This window comes from Haemaphysalis longicornis, unplaced genomic scaffold (assembly GCF_048455015.1).
Source record: "Haemaphysalis longicornis isolate Haplotype H1 unplaced genomic scaffold, Haemaphysalis longicornis Haplotype H1 scaffold_6, whole genome shotgun sequence".
NCBI classification, from domain to species: domain Eukaryota; kingdom Metazoa; phylum Arthropoda; class Arachnida; order Ixodida; family Ixodidae; genus Haemaphysalis; species Haemaphysalis longicornis.
In genome coordinates, this window is record NW_027526407.1 from 56,606,550 (window position 1) to 56,631,273 (window position 24,724).

Genomic DNA, 24,724 nt, shown 5'->3' on the forward strand with positions numbered 1-24,724 from the left:
CAACCTCTGAGGTGTGCTGTCGAAGAAACTTGTCCGAACTTGTCTTCGCAAGTGAAGTGCAACTGTGGAAACTCTGAGGTGTGCTGTACACTCGAAGGGACTTTTTCGAACTTGTCTTCACGAGTGACTACTTGGCTTCGCGAGTGAAAGTGCAATTGTGACTTACAGTGCACGGAAAACGCGCGAAATTCATCTCCGCCGCGCACCTTCACTGTCTGCTCGAAGAAGCGAATTCACATCACTCCACAGAAAATGTAGAAAAAAAGAGCTGCAGTTGCTGCTAGTAAGCTGTATCTTAACTCTAATAAGATTCAGAGCAAACGAAGCGAAGAGCAAGCTGCGTTTAGACTAATAAAGGTGAATGCCAACTTGCGAAAATAAAAAAAAAATGCAATCTGGGGATTTTGTCTGCTATCTAGGGATTTTTGAGGGGTCATTCTAGGGATAAAGGAGGCTATGCCTCAGGTTGGCATTAAAGGAGGCTATGGTCCAACATCCATGCATTCGTCTTTGGGGTTGGGGGAAAAATGGCTGACCCACAGTTTGAGCCTTTCAAGATATTTTTCGACCAGATGCCGCAACATATTAAGGCCCCCGTGAATTGCTACAGGTGAGTGAGTGCCAGACCTCCTTTCGAGGCTTGAAAGAAGGTTATACTCGTAAACTTTCGTCCCAGAAGGATCTGTTATGGTCGGCGGGGTCGCGAACTGGAGCCGCTTTGATAGAAAACAATGTCGATTTTCACAGCACCGCCTTTGAAACTGTAACCGTGCGTTAAGTCTTTGAACTTTCAGCTGGTCCACCGACCTAGTGGATTGGTGACGCTTGTTTATAAGCGTAGCGACGTGGTTGTTTTTGAACTTTTGCTTCAAAAGAGGGGTCACCGAGGTGACGAAATGTGCGAAGCGTTGGGCGCTGCAGCATCGCCGACCCCTTTCAATGTTTGCGTTGCGTAAAAGAGCCTGATCAATTCAACGAAGCGAAGAGCCGACCAATTAGTGTTCTTTGTTCTGCTGTGGGCCTGGGGCTTTTATTAATAACTTGGGCCAAGGCCAGCATATTGAGATAATAAAACCCCGGTTGCTACTGTGGTTGTCATTGACAGCCGCCAGCGGCTTCTGACATCTACGGTTTGGTGGGTCTGGTTTCATTTTCTTGTGCCACCACGTGACCTGTGACGGCTGCTCTGTGCCATTAATTTGGGTGACACACTTAAATTGCTTTTGTTTTGAAGTTGTCTGTTTTCTGCGCTGTTCAGACAGCTGAGCTTTTGAGCAGTTCATAGATGCGTTTCTTCCTGCCATATCGCTGTAACGCACTCTAGTCGTATCGTCTTCTCCACTAACTTTGTTTTTGTTTACTTGTTTTTGTTTACCTCTCTATGTTGTTCAGTTAAACTAAGTTTTTGTTTTCTGTTTGTTTCTTTTTTGTTTTGTTCAGTTTCGTTTTACGGGTGGTGGTACCCTGAGCCGTCGTACAATGGTAAGAGCTTTATTTTGCGTTTGTGTGCGGGTTTTGGTTGATTTGTTATGGTTGTTTGTTTCAAATGTGTGCTGAAAGCACAATTCCAAACGATCCATCTGTGTAAAGCGTTTTTCTTGCTTTGTGAATTTAACCTGGGGTCACACCCGATGCAAGTTGCCGCGCAAGTATTAATAGAAGCGAAGCACGTTATCCAGCGTCACATTTAACATGGCGGAGGGGTTTTTATTTGAATTCGTTGGATGTTTCCCTAAAACTGCATAGACTGGGTGGAATTGCGACCTCTGGCAAGTCTTGTGCATGCACTTTCTTTGTAATGTGTGGGCTCGGCACGCTAATAATACCACCTGGACAACTAACTAGCTGAACATAGGGGCTTATATATCAGTCTTGAAGTGGCTGCAGTAATCATTTTCCACGTGTACTCCTGCTCTGCGCAAAATATCTGCGTTCAGTTGGCCATGGATAGTCTAAGAGCCCCAAAGTACCTTTTTGTGTATATCAGTAAATATATCAGCGTATATCGCTGCCACATTATGTAATCTTTAAAAAATTACTCTTCCTGCTGTGGCATATGCATTTCTTCTATGTTTTCGTTCACAGTTAGTGGTACGTAAAATGCACATGCTTCTTTGTGCTGAAGACGAGATTTTGCACGTTGTATTGTTACTCTAGCCGTTTGTAAGGTTGTCACGTACTTAGTGGTAACGCTTAACTTAATTACAGACCTCGCAGTGGTGCCACAGTTAACTACCAAATGAACGCATCTGCTCGCATTTCGTGTGTTGTCAGACGTTAACCCTAACCTTAACGCACAGCACTCACACACAAGGGGTAAAAATTTCTTATGCACTTACATACCGTACTCGGTAGAAACAGTAATGTTATGTTGTGCGTGCGTCTGTTTAGGATTTGCCACGATGTGGACTTCACTCAAGCGGACGACATGAATAAGCCGACGGCCTGCTCGCCGCCCGAGCAGCAGTGTCGTCTGCCGTCGCCTGCGGCGGACAGCGCGGACAGGGATTTGGTTGACGCCGTCAATCACGCCTGTGCGGTAAGCCTCACCCCGCATTTGAGAGCTCGCGCTCTTTGCGTCTTATTTGGAAACTCTGTGCAGAGTTATTTTGGGATACATTCACTAAGAGGAGCCATTTCTTGTAGGCAATGGACTTGTTCGAAAATTGAATTTTTGTGCGGTTTACCGCGTCGAGGCTACACCTGGGTCATGACGAATGCCGTAGTGGAGGGATTAATTTTGACCACCTGCAGGGGATGTTTAGCGTGCGCCCAAATCTCGTTTGTTCTTTTTTGCCTCCATCTAAAATGCGGGCACCAAGCCGGGTAAGAAACCCGCGTCCTTGGGCTCAGCAGCACAACGCCGTAGCCACTAAGCAGCGGGTGCAACAGACTTATGTTGATCGAAGTTACTGCAATGGCGTACCATTTATTCTTGCAACAATTATAAAAATTTTATTGCCTAACGTTTTTAAACTGCTTCTTGCTTTTTGAGACCCTATACCTTTTTGTAGTAGGTGTTGTTGTCGTTGTTTTATTTAGTTATTTGTTTGAAGCTTTGTTTTTTTTTGGCAACTAAGCAATGTCATTACGGTCAGTGCATGATGACTCATTTGCAATAGCAACCAGGCCCTTGGTGTTGTAAAAACTTCTAGAAAACAGCAGTTGACGATTTGTGCTTGACCTTATCTATATGCGAGCATTTCTTATTTTAAGCATTTTCGAGTGGGGTGAACTGGGCAAGTTGGTGAATGTTCATGGTGACAACAGCGCATAAAAGGCGAGGACAGAGAAGGGAAAACAGCGCCATGTTTGTGTTTTCTCTTCTCTGTCATCGTCTTTTATGCGCTGCTTTCACCCTGAAGCATTCTCTTTACGCAGAATCTTTACCAAGTGGCAATTAGAGGTACTGTTGTTGTGAAAGTCACGAGTTTAACGGAGCTTGGTGTGTACGTCTCGGTTAGGCACTTTGTTGTTCGTCTCCTCAAGTTTTTTGTTGTGTTCTTGCTCGCCAGATGATGAACGAGCTGTCGACGGCAAGCCACACGGAGCGCCGGCGGAGAAGGCTGCCAGCCATCCCAGCCAACCGAAAACGTACGTGTCTGGCGAAGGCGAAGCTGCAGTAAACAGATCGTGGATATTTCGTTATCCTACCTAACGGGGGAGGTGGGGATCGGAGCAAAGTTTCTTATTTCTTGGCGTAGTGTAATGAAACTTGGAAAGCACTCCAAATGGTTATATTAAAACTTTCATAATGATGCCTGCAGTAGTTTTTGTGTTGCGGAGATTTACATGTTGCCCACTTGTGAACAGCCTGGTGAAGTGACGAAACATGGTAGGAAGTTCTGAATACTTTTAAATTGTAGTCAACAGAACACTACAAGGTGCGACATTCTTCGTTTTTTTTTTTTTTTCAACCCTGTGTTTTTTTTTTAAGTACAGTATTATTTTCACCTTTAACCATTTGTGCACAACTAGCATTGGCATAAATACGAAATAAAAAATAGCACGGCCCTAAATTAAAAATCCGATACCCTGTTTTAAGGATAACACTTTAAGGATTAAAAAAAAATGAACAAAATCTGTCCAGTGGTTGCGGTGAGATCCTCTCCCCAAGCGACAGGGAATGCTTCAAATGCATTTTTGAGAACACAGCTCTCAAAGTTTAAGGAGCACTTAATGTCTCTCAAAAGGCACCATGCGCATAGTCCTTGCTGTCCTTGCTAGAGAATGACCTCTTGGGCTTTTGCCCCTTCATCTGATGTGGCGTCGCGAAAATGGGTGTTTTTTTGGTCATCGCGATCAGTTTCACTTCCGTCTCTGCTGACGGAATAATTTTTTAGCGCCTTTGGCGGTTTTTTGGCCCGATATTTTTATAGAGCATAGAATAAAAGTTCTGGAAGCCAAAGTGGGCAGTTTCCAAAAATCGATTTTTTTCTTTTGCGATTTCCGCGACCCGATCTCCGCTTCAAAAAACCAGTTCTGATTCAACAGACCGGTTGACTAACGGTAAACAAATCTCCGCTTCACACCAAGTTTAGCTTGAAGACCTGTTCTTATGATGTCATTGCAGACATTGTTAAAACACACAATTTGGTGGGAGAATCAAAATTTTAACTTCAGTTGAATTATTTCGTGGTGAATAAAGTATCGCTAGCTTCCGGACAAGTGCTGGGGCCACCACAACACACGAAATCTTTTGAATAAAACAAACTTGTATTTTGTCTGCATGGCCCCTTTAAAGTCTCGGATTCATCGCGGATAGTCCGCAGGTAGTCCGAAGATACAAACGTATGTGAAAAATGAATGTCGGACTGCTCCTCAAGTGGTCCGGAGGGAGTCCGAGACTAAATTGAAGAGCCCCACTGACCTTTGGCCCTGACTCATGGCTTTCGAGTGACATTTCCGCTTTGTTCAATGCATGTGCCGCGTTGTCAGTGGTTTCGGGTGGCACTGCTGCCTGTTTGATGGCACGTGTTTTTGAATGTTCGCCGTCGGCCGGCGTTTGTCTCGCAGCACTGGCAAAGCTGACGCAGCAGCACCCCAGCTCGTTGGCCGACGAGCTCCGGGGCGCTGCGGACCGTGACGGTCGGCAGTCCTCTTTGTCCGACTCCGGCCCTACCAAGCTCATCCGGCAGGTCTCCGACCGCCTATACCTGGAGATCGACACCTCGGGGGAGCAGCCAAAGTCCTGCCTCAGGTAGGACTTTGACAAAACTAACACGACATACTGTATTTACTTGCGTAAGGAGCCCACTTCTTTTTTTCCAGAAAATTTGGCATGAATTTGGGAAAGGGTTCATTATGTGGGGAGAAGTTGCAACAGATTTTTAAAAGTTGAAATTTCATGCATTGAGACAAGTGCTATCAAAGCCTTACCTTTCGAGTAAAATCACGTAGGTAACTGTCTGATGAAAATTATTTTTATTCCCAATGCTAGTGGCCATTTATCGTTGGAGCTGACCTGCTTATGGAAGTTGCTTGCCGCTTACCGGTCGTCATTGGCCGACAGTGCATCGTCTTCCATGCTGTCAAGGCACTCCAAAACTTCTTTTCCCACACCAGGGAACTTCTCTTCTTTGGGCCCATGAAACACACAGCGATCCCTGTTCACCGCCCAAGCCTCTTGTTTTCGCCAGTAGCGTACACTCACTGGGTCAACGCCATCCAGCCACGCGGCTTCCATGTGCATCAATGCATGCTCCACCACCTTCAGTTTAAAACCGGCTGTGTAGCTCATCTACTGGCCCATCGTACACCGCACACCAGGAGCACACACACAAAAAAAGTTCAGAAAACAGCTGAACGAAACCATTGAGCGTAATGGTGAAGTCGTGGAACAGCACGGAGCAGGGAAGGAGTGTGGAGTACATTTGGTGCTTTGTTTGCACTGTGCTGGAACCAGCCGGTACAGCACAAAGTAGGGAAGGAGTGCGGAGTACGTTTGGTGCTTTGTTCGTACACCGCAGCATTTTCACGGCACAAGGAGGTTTGTTTTGTGTTCAGCAGGTGGTGCTCCACAAGTGTGCAAGTCTTAAATCGTAAGCCACCCGCCGCGGTGGCTCAGTGGCTAAGGCGTTGCGCTGCTGAGCACGAGGTCGCGGGTTCGATTCCCGGCCGCGGCGGCCGCTTTTCTGATGGAGGCGAAAAGCAAAAACGCCCGTGTGTACGAGATTTCGGCGCACGTTAAAGATCCCCAGGTGGTCAAAATTAATCCGGAGCCCTCCACTACGGCGCGCCTCATCGCCTGCGTTGCGTCGGCGCGTTAAACCCTACAATCAATCAAATCGTAAGCCACGGCATTCGCGCTTGCGTCTCCAGTTACTGTTGAGATTTCTTTGGTTAGAATGCATCTTTTAGCGTTTCTGCGCGTACTGTGGCGGGGTGTGAAGTTACTGCGATTGTCTACGGCATCAGCAGCTATGCTGAGACAAAAAATATTCCCGCTGAATTTTTTATGCAGAGTGACAAGAAAGTAAATTCTCAAGAAAAAAAGTGGGGGAGGGTTCAATACACGAGTGGGTTCATTACGTGAGTAAATACGGTATATTGTCAACTAAAAGAGCAAGGGGGGGGTTATCTGCTAACATTTTGCCTCAAATGTGCCTGATGTTTCTTTTGCGCTAAGTCATGGGAACGTGTATGACTTGTGCCAGCAGCTTCAGCAGTTTGGAATGGTTCTGCCTATATAAACTTCTTTGTGGTAAATAGTTTCAACTTTTTTATTTAGGCTGAATCGGGGGACAGACAGACAGTCCAAAATTTTTGTGCCTAATTAGCCCAAAAAAAGACTATCGTCTTCAAAGCCTGTTTGAGCTCGTTCGAAAATGTAACTCGGATCTACCAAGTAGGAGCTCAGTGCTTTACTACTGCTCCAGCTCAGCATGTTGCCAATGGTGTAACAAGAGTTATGCCTATGCTGTACGGCCGTTTCAAAGGCCTTCCAAAAGCCTTTCCTTTGAACCAATTCTCTATCGAGTGACCCATTGTCACATGCATAGGGCGCACTTGTGAGTGTTCAATTGTCAATTGAAAGTTACTGTGTAGCAGAGGCCTAGTGTGCATCGCATTACAATTCTTTTGTGACAGCCTGGGAGCGGAACGGTTGCCCGCCAGCCATGGAGAACTCTTTCTCTGGGGAAACTGGGGCATCAAAGGGTTGCCTGTCCACCTGCCGTAGTAATCCAAGGCATAAGAATACGGAATTTGGCAGCAAAGAAAAGTACAAATATGATGTCGCGGCCGAGAAGGAATCTTCGATAGGAATCACCAGAGGAGGCCATAATGCTTTCTCCATTTCTTTTTAAAACACTTTATTCTATTTTTAATTAAACTTTGTGAAACCTGTCAGTCTTGCGTTTTTCTCACTGATCTCAAATATGCCATCATTTTTTCAGTTGGCCAATTAGTTACCAAGATAGTGAGAGAGTATTAGCCATTTTTGGAGGAACAATACACAAGACAGTGGTGGTCATAAAACTGTGATCTTTATATATTCTAGTACTATGAACCCTGGTGAATGCAATAAGAAAGCACTTTTTTGATGCACCGCTTGGAACTAATTTTACAGCTCATTAAACTTTGGAGCTTGAAATGGGCATTGTTGTTGTAAAATTTATTATGAATAGGACGGCACTAGGCCTGTTGCGGTGGGAGGGGGTAAAGGGAAGGGGATTACATGCGTCGCACTATGGCGGCTTCACACGCAAATGTCCATTTTAAAAATGGTTCCTTGCCACTGGTGCCGCAAAGGTTTAATGAGCTGTAAAATTAGTTCCAAGCGATGCACCAAAAAACCACTTTCTTATTGCACTGACCACGGTTCATAGTATTGGAACATATAGGCTACAGTTTTATGATTGACACTGCTTTCTCTATTGTTCCGACAAAAGTGGCTAATTATGTCTAATTATTTTGCAAACTAATTGACTTACTCAAAAAATAATAGCATATTCGAAATCAGTGAGAAAAAAGCAGCAAGACTGACAAGTTTCACAGAGTTTACTTAAAAATTAAAGGACGCTGTATTAAGAGCAGTGTCCCCCCTTAAAGTGTGTAAACAGACTTTTAAGTCACTTGCCCGGGGAATATTTGTCTTGCTGGAGGTGCCTTGGTTTGGACAGAACCAGAGAGCTTTTACACAGCATTGAGAGCCACCTAGCGACAGTGAACTTGTCCCATTAAAAGCTTCCACTGTGGCTACAAGAGCTTCGATGGTTGCAGCAATATCAGGCAGGTCGTCTCTCAGCTCTCTGTACTCCTCTTGGAAATGGTTCAGATGTTCAGGGCAAAGGTAAGTGTGGTGCGCCTTTCAAGCAACCATGACCGCAAAATGCAACTTTGTTCAATTTGAAAAGAACTAGCCTTTGATAACAGTGCATTACAGCCACGTAGGAGGTTCTTTTTTCAACAAAAAGGGCATAGGAAACATAGAAATACTTTCAAATTTCCCACCTCAGTGATGTAACAAGTGAAGTGACATAGTATAGGCCGGAAATAAGAACAGAGTAAGCAGCGTGTTAATGGGGGACACTGCTCTTATTAAAACAGCTTCCTTTAATTGATAAGTGAACTCTGTGAAACTTGCCAGTCTTGCTGCTTTTTACCCACTGCTTTCAAATATGGCATTGTTTTTTGAGTCAGTCGATTAGTTTCCAAGACAATTAGAGATGATTAGTCATTTTCGGAGGAACAATAGACAGAACAGTATTGGTCACAAAACTGTAATCTTTACATTTTCCAATACTGTGAACCCTGGTGAGTACAATAAGAGAATCGGTTTTTTTTTTATGCACTGCTTGGAATTAATTTTACAGCTCATCAAACCTCGGTGGCACCAGCGGCAAGGAACCATTTCGAATGCCCGTTTCAAACGCCAAAGTTGTGAATGAGCTGTAAAATTAGTTCCAAGCGGTGCATCAAAAAACCGATTCTCTTATTGTACTCACCAGGGTTCACAGTATTGGAAAATGTAACGATTAGTTTTGTGGCTGACACTGTTTTGTCTGTTGCTTGGCCAAAAATTCCCCCGCATTTCCCCGAGGGGGAGAATGTGAAAGTGCGAATGCACGGTTGTCGGCCCGCTTGCGGCGCTTGCGCTCGGCCCCCGCAGCCCACCGCCTCGCCGCCTTCTCTTCCATCTCTTCCATCGGGTTTGTAGTATCACGTGTACACCACGCAGTTATCAAGCCGCTATAACGCCGCTGAGTCGCCAACGCACGCCGCTGACGACGTAGTTTGAATGCGTTAAAGATATAAGGCGCGTCACTAACACTGATATCAGCGTCGCGTCCGTGGCTTGGTCGGTAGAGCGTCGCGCTGCGGCCGCAAAGTCCTCGGATCGAAACCTGGCGCCGGATGCTGTTTCTTTTTTAAATATAGAGGAGCACTGCGGACGCCGCCGCCGCCGGCGGTGGATGGTTTCGGGTCGCTTATAAAGTGCATTCGCACTTAAAATGGCTAATTATCTCTAATTATCTTGTTGAAAGATAATGGCACATTTGAAATTAGTGGGGGGAAAGCTGCAAGGCTGACGAGTTTCACAGAGTTTGCTTAAAAATTAAAAGAAATTGTTTTAAGAGCCATGTCCCCCCTTACTAAGGGGCACATGGGTCCTTGCTCAAAAACTTTATTTTTACAGCTATGATGAGGAAAATTGGAGGACCTATGTAGTTTTTCATTTTGATTGTAGATATGAAATTTGTTTTCGTGTAAAACGACTACATTAAAATTTATTTGCATATTTATTTGACGTTTTGAAATAAACAAGGTGCCAGTGAACTGTGCACAAATCAACGAGTGCAAAAAGGCTAACATTGTAATTCTATCTGGTCTGCAGCAGAAGGCAAAAACCAATTTTTCTGGTTGCCACCTTTGAAGCCCAAACTTTCAATGTAGTTGTTTTACAGAAAAACAAATTTTATATCTACAATCAGAATGAAAGACTACATACATAGCCCCCCAATTTTCATCATCATAACCGCAGAAATAAACTTCTTTGCTTTAAGACCAGTGTGCCCCCTTAATACATCTTGATTATTTGTTTGAAGTTTGCTATAAAATTGGCGTCATCCTAATTGGGACAAGACAGTCTTTTCAACAAACCAAACTTCTACTTCGTCTTCGTGCCCCCCCCTTTAAAACTGTCTCCGCCCTTGTCGCAGGTTGTACGACAAGTCGGTGTTGAGCGGTGCGACCAACAGTGGCAGCCTGAGCCCGGATGACCTGAGGTCGAGGCTAAGCCTGGACACGGGCGTCGACAGCGGCAACTCCACGGCTCACTCTCCCGACGGGGCCAAGTCCATATCGCCGGCCTGCAATGGTGGGTTCGTTATCTTGAACACCTACGAGTGTGTTGCTGATGGTTGCAAGATCGTCGTCTATCCGTAATTCACGGGTTATAAGCTGCGGGTTATAAAAAAACAAGAACGAAAAAAACCCACGCAGCAGCAGTTGCTCACGTGACAGACAGTGACATTCCTGGAGAGGGCCATTTCTGAGAACGAAAACATAAAGTTGGAAACATGTAAAAGGCACAGGACAAAGCAGTGCAAGGAACAAAAAAAAAAAAAGAAATGGCAATGGCCGAAGGGGTGCCTCTGCGTATGGAAGAGGGCACGAAATACATGCACGCACGTAGACAGGCAGACAGAAAGTGATATACATCGATAAATAGGCGTCTCTAAAAATTTTTCCTGGCTTAACCGCTGCTCTGTTCGTGCTCAAACTTTATGCAAAGGTCGCATTTTGTGGTCTGTTTTGTTTAACACCAAGAACAAGAACGGCGCTTTCCTGCTCATTTGGAAAATAACTGAAAGTGATTTTTGCCTGTGGGAAACCTGGGTGCTAGCTTGGCAATTTTGACCACACTTGTAGTGACTGTGTGGCACCACCCCACGTATCTGGCACAAAATAACTGGCATCGGGCGTCAGTCTGTTTCTGCGGGTCGCTGCATTGCCATACCAGTAGGTGAAGCGGCAATGCAAACAGAACAACCGACCATATGCAACTGTGGTGACCGATGACTTACTTGCTCCCTTCATACGGTTCGTGGGACGGTGGAGCAAGTGGTGCCTGTTATCAGGATCAGCTGGCGATGCACATGCAACATGGTTTCGAGGCTGCAGCAAAACAAAATTGCAGCATTGTTGTTTGTGTTTTCAGTAGCTTTTGACCCAGGATCGTAAGACACATATATACATATGCTGTGTGAAAACAAATGCCTGCCCTCATCCCCAAGTGACTCCCGCCTGTCCTCCTGTGCCCTGCCACCCCAGGGAGCCCCCTGTCGGCAAGCAGCCCCAGCTCGACGACGACCTCTGGTGGCGGGGTGCTCCAACTACAGGACGCCACGCACCGGGGCCTGCACCGGTTCGTGCCCAGGCACGCCGACGAGGTGGCCATCGACATCGGGGACCCCGTCTATGTCAGCAAGGAGGCCGACGATGCCTGGTGTGAAGGTGCGTGTCCCCTCCTGCCTAGAGGGAGGGAGGGAGGGGGGGGGGGGGGAGAGAAAGAGAGAGAGTTTGCATTTGTGCTCTCCACAACCCCAATGTCATACCAACATGCCCAAGCAGCCACTGACAAAATTGCTCTCTCTCTCTCTCTCTCTCTCTCTCTCTCTCTCTCTCTCTCTCTCTCTCTCTCTCTCTCTCTCTCTCTCTCTCTCTCTCTCTCTCTCTCTCTCTCTCTCTCTCTCTCTCTCTCTCTCTCTCTCTCTCTCTCTCTCTCTCTCTCTCTCTCTCTCTCTCTCTCTCTCCCCCCCTGAGGTTGGAAGCGTTAAAATTTGATGAACGAAACAAATTGTGTTTCGTTCATCAAATAGACCGCCGCTCTGCCCCAATAACAGTGACACCAATCTTATCGCAAACTTCAAACAAATAATCGAGGTATCGAGGACGAGAAGTAAAGCAGTAGCAACCTCCCATGCCACTTTCCGGCCTTGTCTCTGCGACGTCACAGAATCTTGTTTGTGCAATTGGCGGCCACCGGCCTAAACCGTCGCCAAGAAACACGACTGAGCGATCGTAGCGGGGCCGGTAGCTCCATTTGATTATATCGCTTTAATGTACTCGCAGTTAATTAACACACCGGTAACTGATGTCAATTCTTTGCCACCGTTAGGCACTGAGCAATTACAGTTCGATTGAGGGGGCAGACTGGACTTTTTTTTTTTATTTGCTGACCAATTTTAATGAAACTGCACAGCATTATGCAGCTTTTTGTGCTCATTTCAAATCTGCAATTAGATCTCTTGCAAGTTGTTTGTTTTTTGAAATAACAAATGAATATTTGCCATTATTTTTGTGTCACAATTGCAAAATAACCACACCGTACATAATGGTGATTACCCTGTGGCTAGCTTCTTTTATTTAGCTACTTTTGGTCATTTTACAACACACTGAACTTCACTCCTCCCACGCTCTGCCAGGAATGGCTGAGAAGTGGTGGCAATCTAACACAGTAATAATTTTCGAAAGCCTCCATTTAAAAAATGTGTTTCCAACATTTAGGTATCAAAAGCAAAAAAAAAAATTACGTTTGTACCTGCACTGGGTGCCGAGATATCCGCGGTCGAAATCCTAGCTTAGCGTTGCCAGAAAAGTGCCATTTCACCATCGACTTCTGCGTGAAATGAGCTGTAGGGTGCACTTTAAAATGCTATTTACAATAAAATATAATGCCTTATGATGTGGAAACTTGCAGACTGATAGAAAAATGGACATGGATGCCGCAAATGCCAGTTTCCAGAAAGCGATTTTTTGACCGTTTTTCGGCCCCCAAGACCCAACTGCCCCGTTAGAGCTGGGATTTCACTATTTTCACACCTTTATTTAAAATCTGGAGAACATTGTGTGTTTTATTCGTAGCCCAACAGTGTCATATTCCCTCGTCGCTTCAATGGTGCTTTCAACTGTGTCGGACTGTAACGTAGCACCTCCCATTGCCATGCAGGTGTCAATTTACGGACTGGAGCCATGGGAATTTTTCCAAGTGCCTATGTAGTGGACGTCGACTACTCTGACTTTGGCTCGGGTAAGCCTGCTTCTCGCCTGTGATTCTACTGCTGACGTTAAAGGGACACTGATGTCAACCGGCAAGTTGGTTTTGAATGGAAGTCTGACCTTCCCATAGCCATTTTAGCGTTGAATTGTTGCCGAAATATGCCTTCATTGCTGAGAAATCGCTAATGAAATTTTGCATTTCCCTCCCTCATTTCCTTCGCAGCGATTTTATGACGCAAACAGCGGCTAGTGGTGGAAAAGTAACTAAGTACAATGCTAGCACATACCAAGAGGTTTGTTCAGTTTCGGTCGAATCAGTCGTGCTTTACCAAACTTAAAGGTCCTTTGCAGCTGCAGACCACAAAGTGTTCGTTCACTCGTGATCAGTATTGAAAAACGTATTGTCCTTCTAGTGTCCAACCAACTGCTCCAGAGCAGAATGCCTCCACGCATATCGTTATCGTCACCAGAGTGGATGAGTAGCGCCATCCAGTGGGAGCTAGGGAAGGCATTAAAGGGACCCTGCAACACTCTTTGAACAGTGCAGGTAAGCCTGCACAACGTTCAGGTTACACTGCCAGGAATACCCGAGCGAAATATTTCACGTGCACGTGAAGTGGTGAGCGCGCAAATCACTATGAAAGACACGAAAAAAACCAACTGTGCTCTCTTCAGTTTTCCTCATTATGCACCCCTGGCATGGCCTAAACGGCGTCATTGCAGCCATAGCTGTCCTATTGGCTGTCGCTGGTCAACTTCGCGGCTTACTTCTCGCATTTTCTCTGACAATCTGCCGTGGTCGGCGCTGTGTACCAACCCTCTTCTATGCCTGAACCTGTGCACACAGTTTTGGCATTTCTGTTGTGTTTTGAGTGACGAACTCAATACTCCCCCTTCAACGAGACCTCTCGACAGCAAACATTTATTGCTTGAAAAACGCGCTACCAGCCCGAGTGCCCGCTTGAGAGCAGGCAGCCATGCCTGCTTTCTTGTGGCACCACACTGGAAATAAGCCCCTCCATGTTGTGGAGAAAACGAGAAAACTCTCCGGCCTGTGATATATCGAAGGCCGCTGAAGAGAATGCCGTAAGCTGCCCTCCCTCTCCGGGAGAGAGCGCGCCGCTTTGGTCGCGTTGTCCGCGGTTGAGTTTAGAGGGAACAGTTATGCGCCATTTCTCATCGCGTGTAGTTTCGACGATACAGTTAAACCTCGTTATAACGAAATTGAAGGGGCGCCGCGATTTGCTCGTTATAGCCAATATCTCGTTATAGCCGTAGCCGACATTTACTGCAAATATTTGCATTGTAGTTACCTAAAACAAAAAGCAGGCGGAATAGCATCTTGCCGCACGGCGGTAGTCAGCAAAATAAACACATTCCGGAGGTAAAAAGGAAAAGTCACGAACCTACTTTATTGCAGTTCAAAACTCGTATTTCAAACAGACTTGGCTACGAAGAAGTCCGTAATTGGACGTTGATGCACCTTCCTGGTGCGAGCGATGGCTTGCGCAGCTGCGGCCGCTATGTTCACGCCATCTTCGCCGCCCTCGTGCGCGCCGAAGGAGCGGCGCAGCACGTCCACCGCATCTAGTGCCTCCGACGCCGTCCTTAGCGCTTCCTTTCACGCCACGTGCAACAGCGCTGACGATGGACTCTCGGTTGCTCACGATGGTGGACAGCGTACTCGTCCACACGTCAAAGTCTCTTGCCACCTTACCACGGAGTGCACCTTACCTTCCTTCGCGCCCGATGCGACGGCTTTTATCGTAGCCGTCTTCTGTTCAAGCGTGATAGCCTTTAGCTTTCGCTTCCCGCCTGTCGCACTCGCGTTGTTGGAATCACGCGAGCAGTACGATAAAAGATAAGGCTGAAGACTGCCAAAACCCACGCACACGCAACTACGCAGCGACGTCGGCGATACGAACAGGGGAGGAGGGGGCAGGGGGGGGAGAGGAAGGCGACGCATTGGGCCCTGGGGCTCTTCTCGGACTCGCCGCGGATAGTCCGCGGGTAGTCCGAGGATTCCCCGAAGCCACCCGAAGCCATAGGGATGCATGTGAAAATCGAACGTCGGACTGCTTCTCGGGGAGCCCGCGGTGAGTCCAAGGCTGTAAATCGAAGGGCCCCATTGTCTGCATGCCGTGCGCAGCGAGAGGAGGGTGGGAATGGCTTCGCGGGCGCAGCGTCCGCATGGCGCGCCATCCAGCTTCGCGCGCGTGGCGGGAGTTTTGAACTGCTAATACAGTTGCCGCGTCGCGCACTGTCTCAAATCCGCGTTGCGCACTGTTTAAAAATTAGCTCAAAATTTGATTTCTCAACGAAATTTGTTCGTTATATCCCGTAGCGGGCAAATTTTACCTCGTTAAAACGAGGTTTTAAATACATTGGTTTCTATGGGGACTTTCAAGGGGAATTACGATTTGCTCGTTACATCCATTATTTCATTATACCCCGTCTCGTTATAACGAGGTTTAACTGTAGTGAACATATTTTAATAATTATTGCGGGAGGAGATTGCTGGGACAATTGACTTTACCCCAAATTACATTCCAAGTAGTCGGCTGCAGGGTCCCTTCAAGCACCGTGTACTCTACCGTGTGATAAGTTGGGGCTTGCCAGCTAAGTCCGCGAGTAACGTGCGAAAATTTTCTGTGTTCCATGCTCGCGCTTCTCGTTTTACCTCGTTTGTCGCCAAGTGGCACACACAAATCGGACCCCAACGTTCATAGCTGCAGCACCTGCCCATTTCTGCAGCTGAGAGTTCAGGCAGTTTTGATTGCTCTCTGTGCAGAGGGGCAGCAGACCAGGAAAGAGCGCTACCTGCTGGACTTCCTGGGCTCCGTGGAGGTGTCGTGTCACAAGGGCAGCGACGTGTTCTGCCAGGCCATTCGCAAGGTGAGAGGGGGAAACACTCCTCGCTGTTGCATCTGCTGTGCCTGCGGAACCGCAAAGTGACAAAACTCCGCACTGAAGCACAGCCCCCTTTCTCTTGCGGCACCGGATAACTAGTGGATTCTTTCGGTTCAATCAAACAACCCTTTCAAATACTTTGGGTGTTTCATTTTAAAATTATCGATTTAGCATGCATTTCGAACCGTGTACAAAGTTTCGGTTGGTGGCACCAGGGGCAAGGAACCATTTCAAATGCCCATTTCAAACACCAAACTTTAAGTAGCTGTAAAATGAGTTTCAAGCGGAGCATCGAAAAACCGATTCTCTTACTGCATTCAGCAGGGCTCATAGTTTTGGCAAATATAATGATTATAGTTTTACGACTAACACTGTTTTGTCTATTGTCCCTCCAAGAATGACTCCTTATCTCTAATTATCTTAGTAACTTGTTGACTGACTCAAAAAAAATAGGGGCATATTTGAAATCAGTGGGGGAAAAGCAGCAAGGCTGAAAAGTTTCACACAGTTTACATAACAATTAGAAGTTGTTTAAGAGCAGTGTCTCCACCCTTAAGCTTGAGCCTGGTCCGGTGGCGTTAGCAAAAAAAACTCCTCATGCATGACCTTCGCTCAGCTATGTAGATGAAGCCAAGCCTCGCCTAGCTATTGTGCTACTGCGCCGATGCGGCGGCCATGCTGGTGACACACAGCACCTCATGACTCTGTGCCGAGTACATCGTTTAGACTCCGGCAAAATATAGGTTGACCGAAGAACTTATAACTCTTGAGGGCAAAGACGCGCAGCGCTAGCACCATCGTGTCACTGCTCGAGAACTTATGAGGCGGATATGATCCAACCCTGAGTACCGCGCTCGTATTGTGAAGTGCAAGCGGAATAGCTGGCAAAACGACCCCGAAGTTCGACTAATGGAAATCTTCAAACGTGGGTGGCGCAAACAGCCGGTTTTAGCGTGAATTCCTGAGCACCGAGTTTGGCCACAGCTGTCGCATCTGCCATAGGCTGTGGTTTGACACCAACTTGTCTACGCTGAGTTAGGTTGACCCACAGCTCTGCTGCTTCTCCAGCCTTGCAACACTGCTGAACCAATTGTTTTCTACCTTGAATTGAAATGATTGGTTGTTTTTCTCACATTACGGCATCAATCCCCCCCCCCTCTTTCCCCTTGGTGATTAACAGGAGCCTTGAGACTGAGTTATCTGAATGCAATGACATGGTGCTGAGACTTTCTATCTAGAAGGCATTAGAAAGACATGGTCTCTGTTCCTCTTTTCTTCAGACATAGCTAGCAGCCCGAAATAATGACAGTTGTAAGGTCTTTACCTTCAGGACTAGTGTAGCTGCACAGAAGGCAGCAGTTCTCAAATTTCTTTGACTGCTCAAGAGGTGGAAGATCTGATGCAGATAATGAGCACACTCTGAACAGTTTTTTCTTTTTTTTTTTTTAGGCAGTGACGTTCAGTTGAACTTTCGTGAGGCAGTGTTGTTTTGATAGCCAGCGAGCCATCGAGTTACTGTGTCTAATGTTTATAGGTTGTCACACTTTCACTACAGGCATTTAGCGTCAATTTTGAACATTTGAAGTTTGCGCGAAAGTGTGGCACAATTTGCAAATTGAGTCGGAATGGAATACCGGAAAAACAGTATGGGGCCCTCCGAATTGGGACTCTCCTGTTCAAATCAGGACGTGTGACGAATCTTCTTGCAAATACTGTCATGAACATATCTGTGCAGAGAGAGAGAGAGAGAATAAACCTTTACTATCTGCAGGGCCTAAGTCCAGCTTCTAATTTGAGTGTTCAATTCTCCGGGCCCACGTACTACTGCAGAATGCCCATGCGAATCAGGTGCACATGTTCATAGAGAGCTTCCTGGGCAACCTGGATGTTTACTGTCGGTGGGGGAGACAGCCAGAGCTCCCAGGAGGTGATGGAGGACCTCTCCCCTATTCTATCTAGTTGCTGGTACTCCTCAAGGCTCCATCTTGTCACCAACCCTTTTTAACATCACTTTAGCTTTGCTTGCTTGTTCCACTATGAGATGCCATCCCCCTCCTCTCCTACTCTATATACGTGGATGACATCACGCTCTAATCACCATATCTGTGGAGTTAGGAGAGACTCACTTTTGTGTTGTCTTGCACGTGAAAGTGGATTTTGGATAAAGTGGGGGCTCTCTGGTTTCTCAAAACAGGTTGCCAAGGCCAATGCCTCTGAGGTCGGTGTCCATGGTTCACACCCGTGCGTCCTCGAAGTCACCGACTTGGGTCTTCGGATGGTGGATCGCGGTCGACCTGCTGTGAGTCGTTCATTCGGTCCCCTTATAAAGCCACACTGAGTTTTGGAGGAGGGTACACTCTGTGTAGGTTGCTTGGAGGAGTGTGTAATAAATGTTACTGCTTGGTCGAGCAGTCAGGTTCACCCTTTTACACCTTGAGGTGTACGAATATCACATTTGGGACAGCACATCAAATACGAATAGTTAAAACTGAGTGTGAATTGAATTCTTTCAAATATGAAAATATCTTTGATTTAGCGTGCATAAAGCTTCTAAAACATAGCTACAAAAAAAAATGTAACTTGATTAAGCAGTAAGGACCTATAACATGCGAGTGTTCGTGTACTAATAAAATACAGTGGTGCAGAAAATTGGACATAAAAGATTAAGACAAGATGGCAAAGCAGTGAAATTAAAATTTGGCATTACACTGCCGTGAATAAATGTGGGTTCTTCAACATGCTGTGAATATGGGAAGTATTCTTGGCTGGTTGCACTCACTCCGGTCATTGGAAAGAGCCCAGGCATGCAAGTGGCTGGCATGATCTTGCTGCAAGTATTGCCAAGAAGCTATAACTATTGAGTCCTCACTCGCGCCTCCATATTAACAGGGAACTTCTCTTTGGCTGACAAATTTTGCACAAGTAGCGTTCCACTTCAGCTAACATTCACCAGAAAGTAGCATGCACTTGTTTTGCGAAAAGCCCACACCTGTTGGGCTTCCTTGCGCAACGTCGGTGCCATGCGAGAAAGCGAACCTGGAGGGGCTACCATGCTGCGCAACTTGAAAGTCTCGAAATGTGGAAGAGCGCTGTGTGACATAAAAACTTGCGACAGGCGGGAAGAATGCGAACTGACGGGACGAAATGCAATATTGTTCAATTGTTCTTTCATCTTTTTCTTGTTCTTTGTCTCGTCCGGTTACTTTTGTGCGTCGTACGTTTTTATGTTGAACAGCACTCCTCTACATCTGAAGATGTTCAAGCACTAACTAGCCCGATTCCAAGCTTTACAGAACTTTCATCTGGGCCAACTTTTTATTCCCCTATTATTCGTAAGTTCTGAACGTTCGAAAACTTTGAATACTTCAAGTGAGGAACTACTCTACAAATCGAATTGAATAGCAAACACTGCCCGTGATGTATTCTATACCTCATGTTGAAAAATAAATTTGCAGCAAACTGCCATCGTTGCTAAGATGAGTGGGCATTTGTGTGAATAGTGTGAATCATTTGGGAATGGGCATTTCTTTTAATAACACCCCATTATCGCAGCAGTTTGCAGAAAAGGCAGTTTTCGTTTTGCCAAGCTAAAAGCAGCATGAATGGGTAGAAGGAGACCTGCTAACAACTGCTGATTTGATTGTTGCGTGGTCTGGAACAAGGAAAATTAAGCCAGGGTGTTGGTGTGTTGAAAGGTATTTTGAAATTCCCGTTTTGGTGATTCGACGTATTTGTTTCTCCCCGGCAGCCCAACCATGTGCCAACGCATGATTATTTTTTCAACTTGAAGAACGTCACATTCTGTGGGTATCACCCGAAAGATCACAAGTGAGTCCAGTTGGTTCTTTGATGGCTGAGGTATTGATATGCTATTGCATTCATTGAAGTCCTGTAATGATATTTTCACCAAGCTCTAATATAGTTTTTGTAGTTAATTTTAATGCACCTGCAGTCTTTTGAATAATAGTTGACACTGGTGTGGCCAGAATACGCTTGTTCCTTGCTCTATGGGAGCAACTGTTTTAATGCGATACCACAGTGCAAGAGACAAGGACAGAAGTAAGGGAAAGACACGAGGCTGTGCCTATGTTTTGTCCCTCTATCCTCATGACTTGTGGTTTGCAGTTATGTCGACAATGTACAGTGGAACCCTGCTGATATGTCCCCCAGTCTTACGAAGACCCTCTGCGACAGATTACCGCATTCCCTGCAAACTTCCCACAGAAACAACGCATTAGAAACCCCTATTGTACAACGCTTGGGTGCACGCGGTCGGCTTCATACGACAGACCCTGGCGGGGATAAACCGGTGTTTTTCCCATCTTTTGAACTTTCTTCATTCTTAACCCCCCATTTGACGCTGCTTGATGTGCGGAGGTCCGCAGGCGAACGAGACCCCTTGCTAAACAGACGCAAGCAAGCAGGGGGGTACTAGCCCCACGCGGCAGCAGAATGGCGGCGCGCCAACCGCGAGAAGTCGGAAGTCCAGGTGGCTGGCGGGCCGCGAAAGCACATACGATGCATACCCCACGGCAATGACCAAACACCCGCTTTCTTCGCCCGCTCAATTCAAGTTTCTTCCCTTCCCTTCTATCTCTGATCTCTGCTTATCAGTGTCTTTCAAAGCCGTGTTGTCGCTCCATACCTTTATCTCCTGCCTTTTTTCTCTCACCACCTCGTACTATCGTTTGTTTCGCTTGGCCTTGGCAGTTTCACACACTCGCCTTTTCCCCTCTCAATTTGCTCGTCCACACCGTAACCCAAAACAAAAACAAACTCACAGGTGGACGCCACTGTTGGTGATAACGATGTGGCTGGCCGTCTTTACATGAGGCGCAGGCCCAGTTTGCCAAGCCGGAGCTACAGCCAATCCGTATCCAGTTGAAATCTCGTGAATGTGCTCTGTAGCTGGTGCAGCACCATCATGTATGTGTTCTGAGCAGCTGTCCTTGCAGTTTTCCTCCTGGGATTCTTCAAAGTCAAAAGCAAAAATAATGTTTTCGTGTTTAGTCTTGAACCCGCATCATCCTATCTTAGCCGCGAGCGCGTTAAATGCAAGCGCGCGCGTCTTGCCTGCCAAGGTCATTTGCTGCCATGCCCAGTCAGAGGATAAGATAGTGGCACCCCTCATGCCACAAGCGGGAGGGGGGCTTCCCAAGGCCTAGCAGCTGTCTGCAAGTAATCAACTCGGCGGATATGCCTTGTTGTACAGCAATACAGTTTGCGCCTGTATTTCTTCACCCCCCTCCGTAACGCGTTCTTTGCGTGCAGTGAAAAAACAGATAACCATTGGTATGTTTGTTATCCGAATAAATACGACGTTATTGTGCGTCACCTTTTTCTAAACATTGTATTATGCTGCCAATGATGCGGAAATATACAGGGCTATTTTTCTTGCCCTTCCGTGGTGTGTTGGGGCAGATTTTGCCTCTACAAATTTTTGCTTCAACAAAATTTTTCGCACGACCCGTCAATTTCGTTGTGGGGGGATTCGGCTGTATTCGGAAAATTGAAAAGTATAATTCGATTCATGAATCAAATTATTCGCGGAGGTACTATTTGATTTGTATTCGAGCATTTGCACACCCCTTTATTTTATACATTAAACCCTTGTTACAATAAAGCCACTTTATTTGAAATCTAGCTTTATTCGAAGTGTGGACTTTTCATGTCCAAACAGCATAAAAACAAGTTCTCTGCGACTTTTTTCAGGTACTTCGGGTTCATCACAAAACACCCGCTCCGAGAGCGCTTTGCGTGTCACGTGTTTCGAGCCGAGGGCTCTACACGAGAGGTTGCCGAAGCTGTCGGGTGAGCGCCCCAGGGTGTCGTCCTGTCCCCTTCACTGTTCTTGTTTGTTTCATTTTTATAATTGGCATTATTATTACTTTAAAAAGTGGCCAGCTAGCAATTTGAAGTGTCCTGTCCAGGGAGCTGTCATTGCAAGTGAAAAACTGTTGCCCTCCCAAATGCAGCCAGTGTCTGATCCAACCAGATAACATTCCTTTGTAGGCATAGTAAATGGCCTACATAGTAGATGGCCATTCTTCTGTTGCAGGAAACTTGCCATATTTTTCAGTGTACAGTTGAACCTCATTATAACAAACACTGATATAGCGTATTGGCTATAGCAAACTAAATACAAACTTTGGTTGGTCCTGCTTTATTTGAGTGACACTGACTTTTTTTATAATGGGACTGAAACCGCCAGAGCCCTGCACGATATCGGCTATAACGAAGGAATACTTTGTTCGCGCAAGGCCGAAAACGTGAAAGCCAGCTTAAAAAAGCAAAAAAAGGAAATTGAAGGTGACAATGTATAAGAGTACAAAAGTAGAAAATACCCTTTTGTGCTTGGACACTTTTGAAAACTTCATCCCTGCAGTGCTGTGCAAACCTGCCAGGGGAAGATCGCATCTTCTTTTAAATAAGTAAGATCACCAGCCTGTTTTGTCAAACGAACTTTGTTCTGTGGTAATTTTACGTTGCCGTAATCCAGTCCATTTAGTTTGAAATCCCGCAAGGAGGCAGGTGAGGATTACCTTGTTTATAGCGGGTTCCAAGCCTAGAATAATTCGTTTTAGCATCTAGGATCTTTGCGGAAGCCAGATTGCCGATTTTAGAGCCGATTTTAACTCTACTTTTACAATGAATATCGGCTATAACGAAACAATTCACTGCCCCGATACTGCTTCGTCATAATGAGGTTTGACTGTAGTACGAACACCACTGTACAGACTGTTCATTGCACTCCTCCATGTTCCCTATAAAGTTGCCATGAAGACAAAATACAAGTTCAGTTCATTAAAAAGACTTCTTTGTGCCAGTGACAATTGTACCTGTTTTATCGCAAACTCCAAGCAAAATATTCTAGATACTACGGAGAATAGGCGAAGGAGTGGCAACTCCCCAGTCACAGTATGTCACGGTCTCAACGACGTCACGAATCTTGTTTGTGCGATTGGTAGCCGCCAACCAAAGCCACTGCCAGGAAACATGATTGGGCAATTGTAGTGCGCCCTCTCCACTTGCGTTTCATCCTATCACCTGAATGTTAACGTGCGGTAAACGCACTACTTGAATCTAAGCGCCGTCAATTCTAACAAGCACCTGATCTTGGTGACTGGGAAAAAGAAAAAGCGCGAAAAAATTTCTCTCCACAGGGCAGGCCGTTTATGGGTGCAAACACTTCTCGTCACACTCCAGTCGCAACATGCTCTGTGGCAAACTGCCCATAAGGGCCGCCCTTCCAAACTCAAGTCAAGTCAAAACATTTTGTTGTAAACAGAAGGTTGAGTGCATCTTTAGGATGTACAGAAGGAGGTCCCAAAGTCACAGACTGCAACGGGACCTCCCATAAAAATCTATATACGTGATTTCACGCAGTGCAGCAAACAGGAGATTCGATGAAAAGGGTATTTTTAGCATAAACATCTAGGCAATTACGTTTTTATTAGCAAGATTTCAGATGTTATGTTCCAGAAAAGGCCAGTGAACATATAAGAAAAACACTCAAGTACAAATATCTAGAGAAATGAACTATGAAACAATGAGTATCAGTTACTGCTAAATAAAAAACAGAGAAAGAACAAACACGCTAATAAAGAACAGTAATAATAATCATTTCGAAGTGAAAATGAGCAGAGTTTGGAGAGTATTTGAACAGCTTTTTTTACACTCAGTGCTGTCCGTATCTCTGTCAATGCAATCAATATTACAAAAAGTTATGAATTCTGTTTGAGGAGATGGGACACTCTTGAAAGAATGCAGTGTTTTCAGTTCCTTAATGTCCTTAGGAAGTGCATTCCAGATTGTAAATACAAAGAAATTGGTTGTTTGCTTACTGTAATTAATAGTTCAAATTTAGGCAGAATTAGATTACCATTCGCCGAAAATGAAAACTCGGGTATATTATTTAAAGATGTTCAGCGAGAGGCTTTCACGGAGTAACGGTACTCTGTAGAAAGGGGCACGCTGCATGGTACTGGGCAATACATTAGCTGCTCTTTCTTTGTTGTCGGGGCAAAGTATAGAATATCGTTGGCTTGCTATCATCTTGGGCTTGCTGGCTAAAAACGGGCCCTTGATGTCTGCTGGTGTCTTTTTTTTATTTTGTAAGTGCAAGAAACATGCGCAAGGCAACGCAAAGCCCTTTGCCCCATCTCCATGTGCAACCTTTGCACCTTGTCATAAGAAGTGATTAGGTGTCCTAGTATAGTTTTTGTTTTAGTTGATAAGCTAGCTAGAATAGAGCAGCATGGGGATTCAGTGCGGCTGTGACGATACACTCATCATGGTGCCGTGGAGGTTGTGGTGATGCTCCACTTTGGGGCAATATTTATTTATTTATTTATTTATTTAGATTTATTTCGTACAGGGCATTGCAACAAGAAATTAGCACCTTTAAACAATTATCCTGGGCAAACTGATTTACCATTCACGTTGAAACTTTACTCAAAGGTTGCATTTTGTGATCTATTTGCCTGCGACGGCACTTGCCTGTTTATTTAGCAGTTGAATTAAAATGATTTTTTTCCTCTGGGGAGTTTCATTTCTTTCATTTATTGACGCTTAAAGCCTCGAGGGCATTACATGAAAGCACATCTTGAAAAAATGACCACCTTAGATAGGCGGCGTTACGCAGGGTATCCAGAACAAAACACGTGAAGCTGGTTCCAGGCGCATCACCAAAGAGTCAAATTTGTACAAGGCATGGGATAATGTACAGAAAATCGTTGATATAATATTCAAAAGTATGGGACCTAAGACACTTCCCTGTGGAACGCCAGAGGGAACAGGAAGCTCGTCA

At 45.7% G+C, this 24,724-nt stretch overlaps 1 protein-coding gene across 2 annotated transcripts in view; it reads left to right on the forward strand.

Annotated features, from left to right (window-relative positions):
* The first annotated feature begins 487 nt into the window (after window positions 1–487).
* Aplip1 (JNK-interacting protein Aplip1) overlaps window positions 488–24,724 on the forward strand; it is a 29,940-nt gene continuing 5,703 nt past the window's right edge. The window contains exons 1-12 of one of the 2 annotated variants that reach the window (XM_077674417.1): window positions 488–610; window positions 1,441–1,482; window positions 2,392–2,539; window positions 3,516–3,594; window positions 5,017–5,200; window positions 10,164–10,321; window positions 11,278–11,460; window positions 12,956–13,036; window positions 15,797–15,900; window positions 18,110–18,214; window positions 19,664–19,743; window positions 21,628–21,726. In XM_077674417.1, the coding sequence (XP_077530543.1) occupies window positions 2,429–2,539; window positions 3,516–3,594; window positions 5,017–5,200; window positions 10,164–10,321; window positions 11,278–11,460; window positions 12,956–13,036; window positions 15,797–15,900; window positions 18,110–18,214; window positions 19,664–19,743; window positions 21,628–21,726 (1,184 nt within the window). In that variant the 5' untranslated portion in view covers window positions 488–610; window positions 1,441–1,482; window positions 2,392–2,428. The remainder of the gene's footprint in view (window positions 611–1,440; window positions 1,483–2,391; window positions 2,540–3,515; window positions 3,595–5,016; window positions 5,201–10,163; window positions 10,322–11,277; window positions 11,461–12,955; window positions 13,037–15,796; window positions 15,901–18,109; window positions 18,215–19,663; window positions 19,744–21,627; window positions 21,727–24,724) is intronic. The other variant, XM_077674416.1, reaches the window with a different exon arrangement.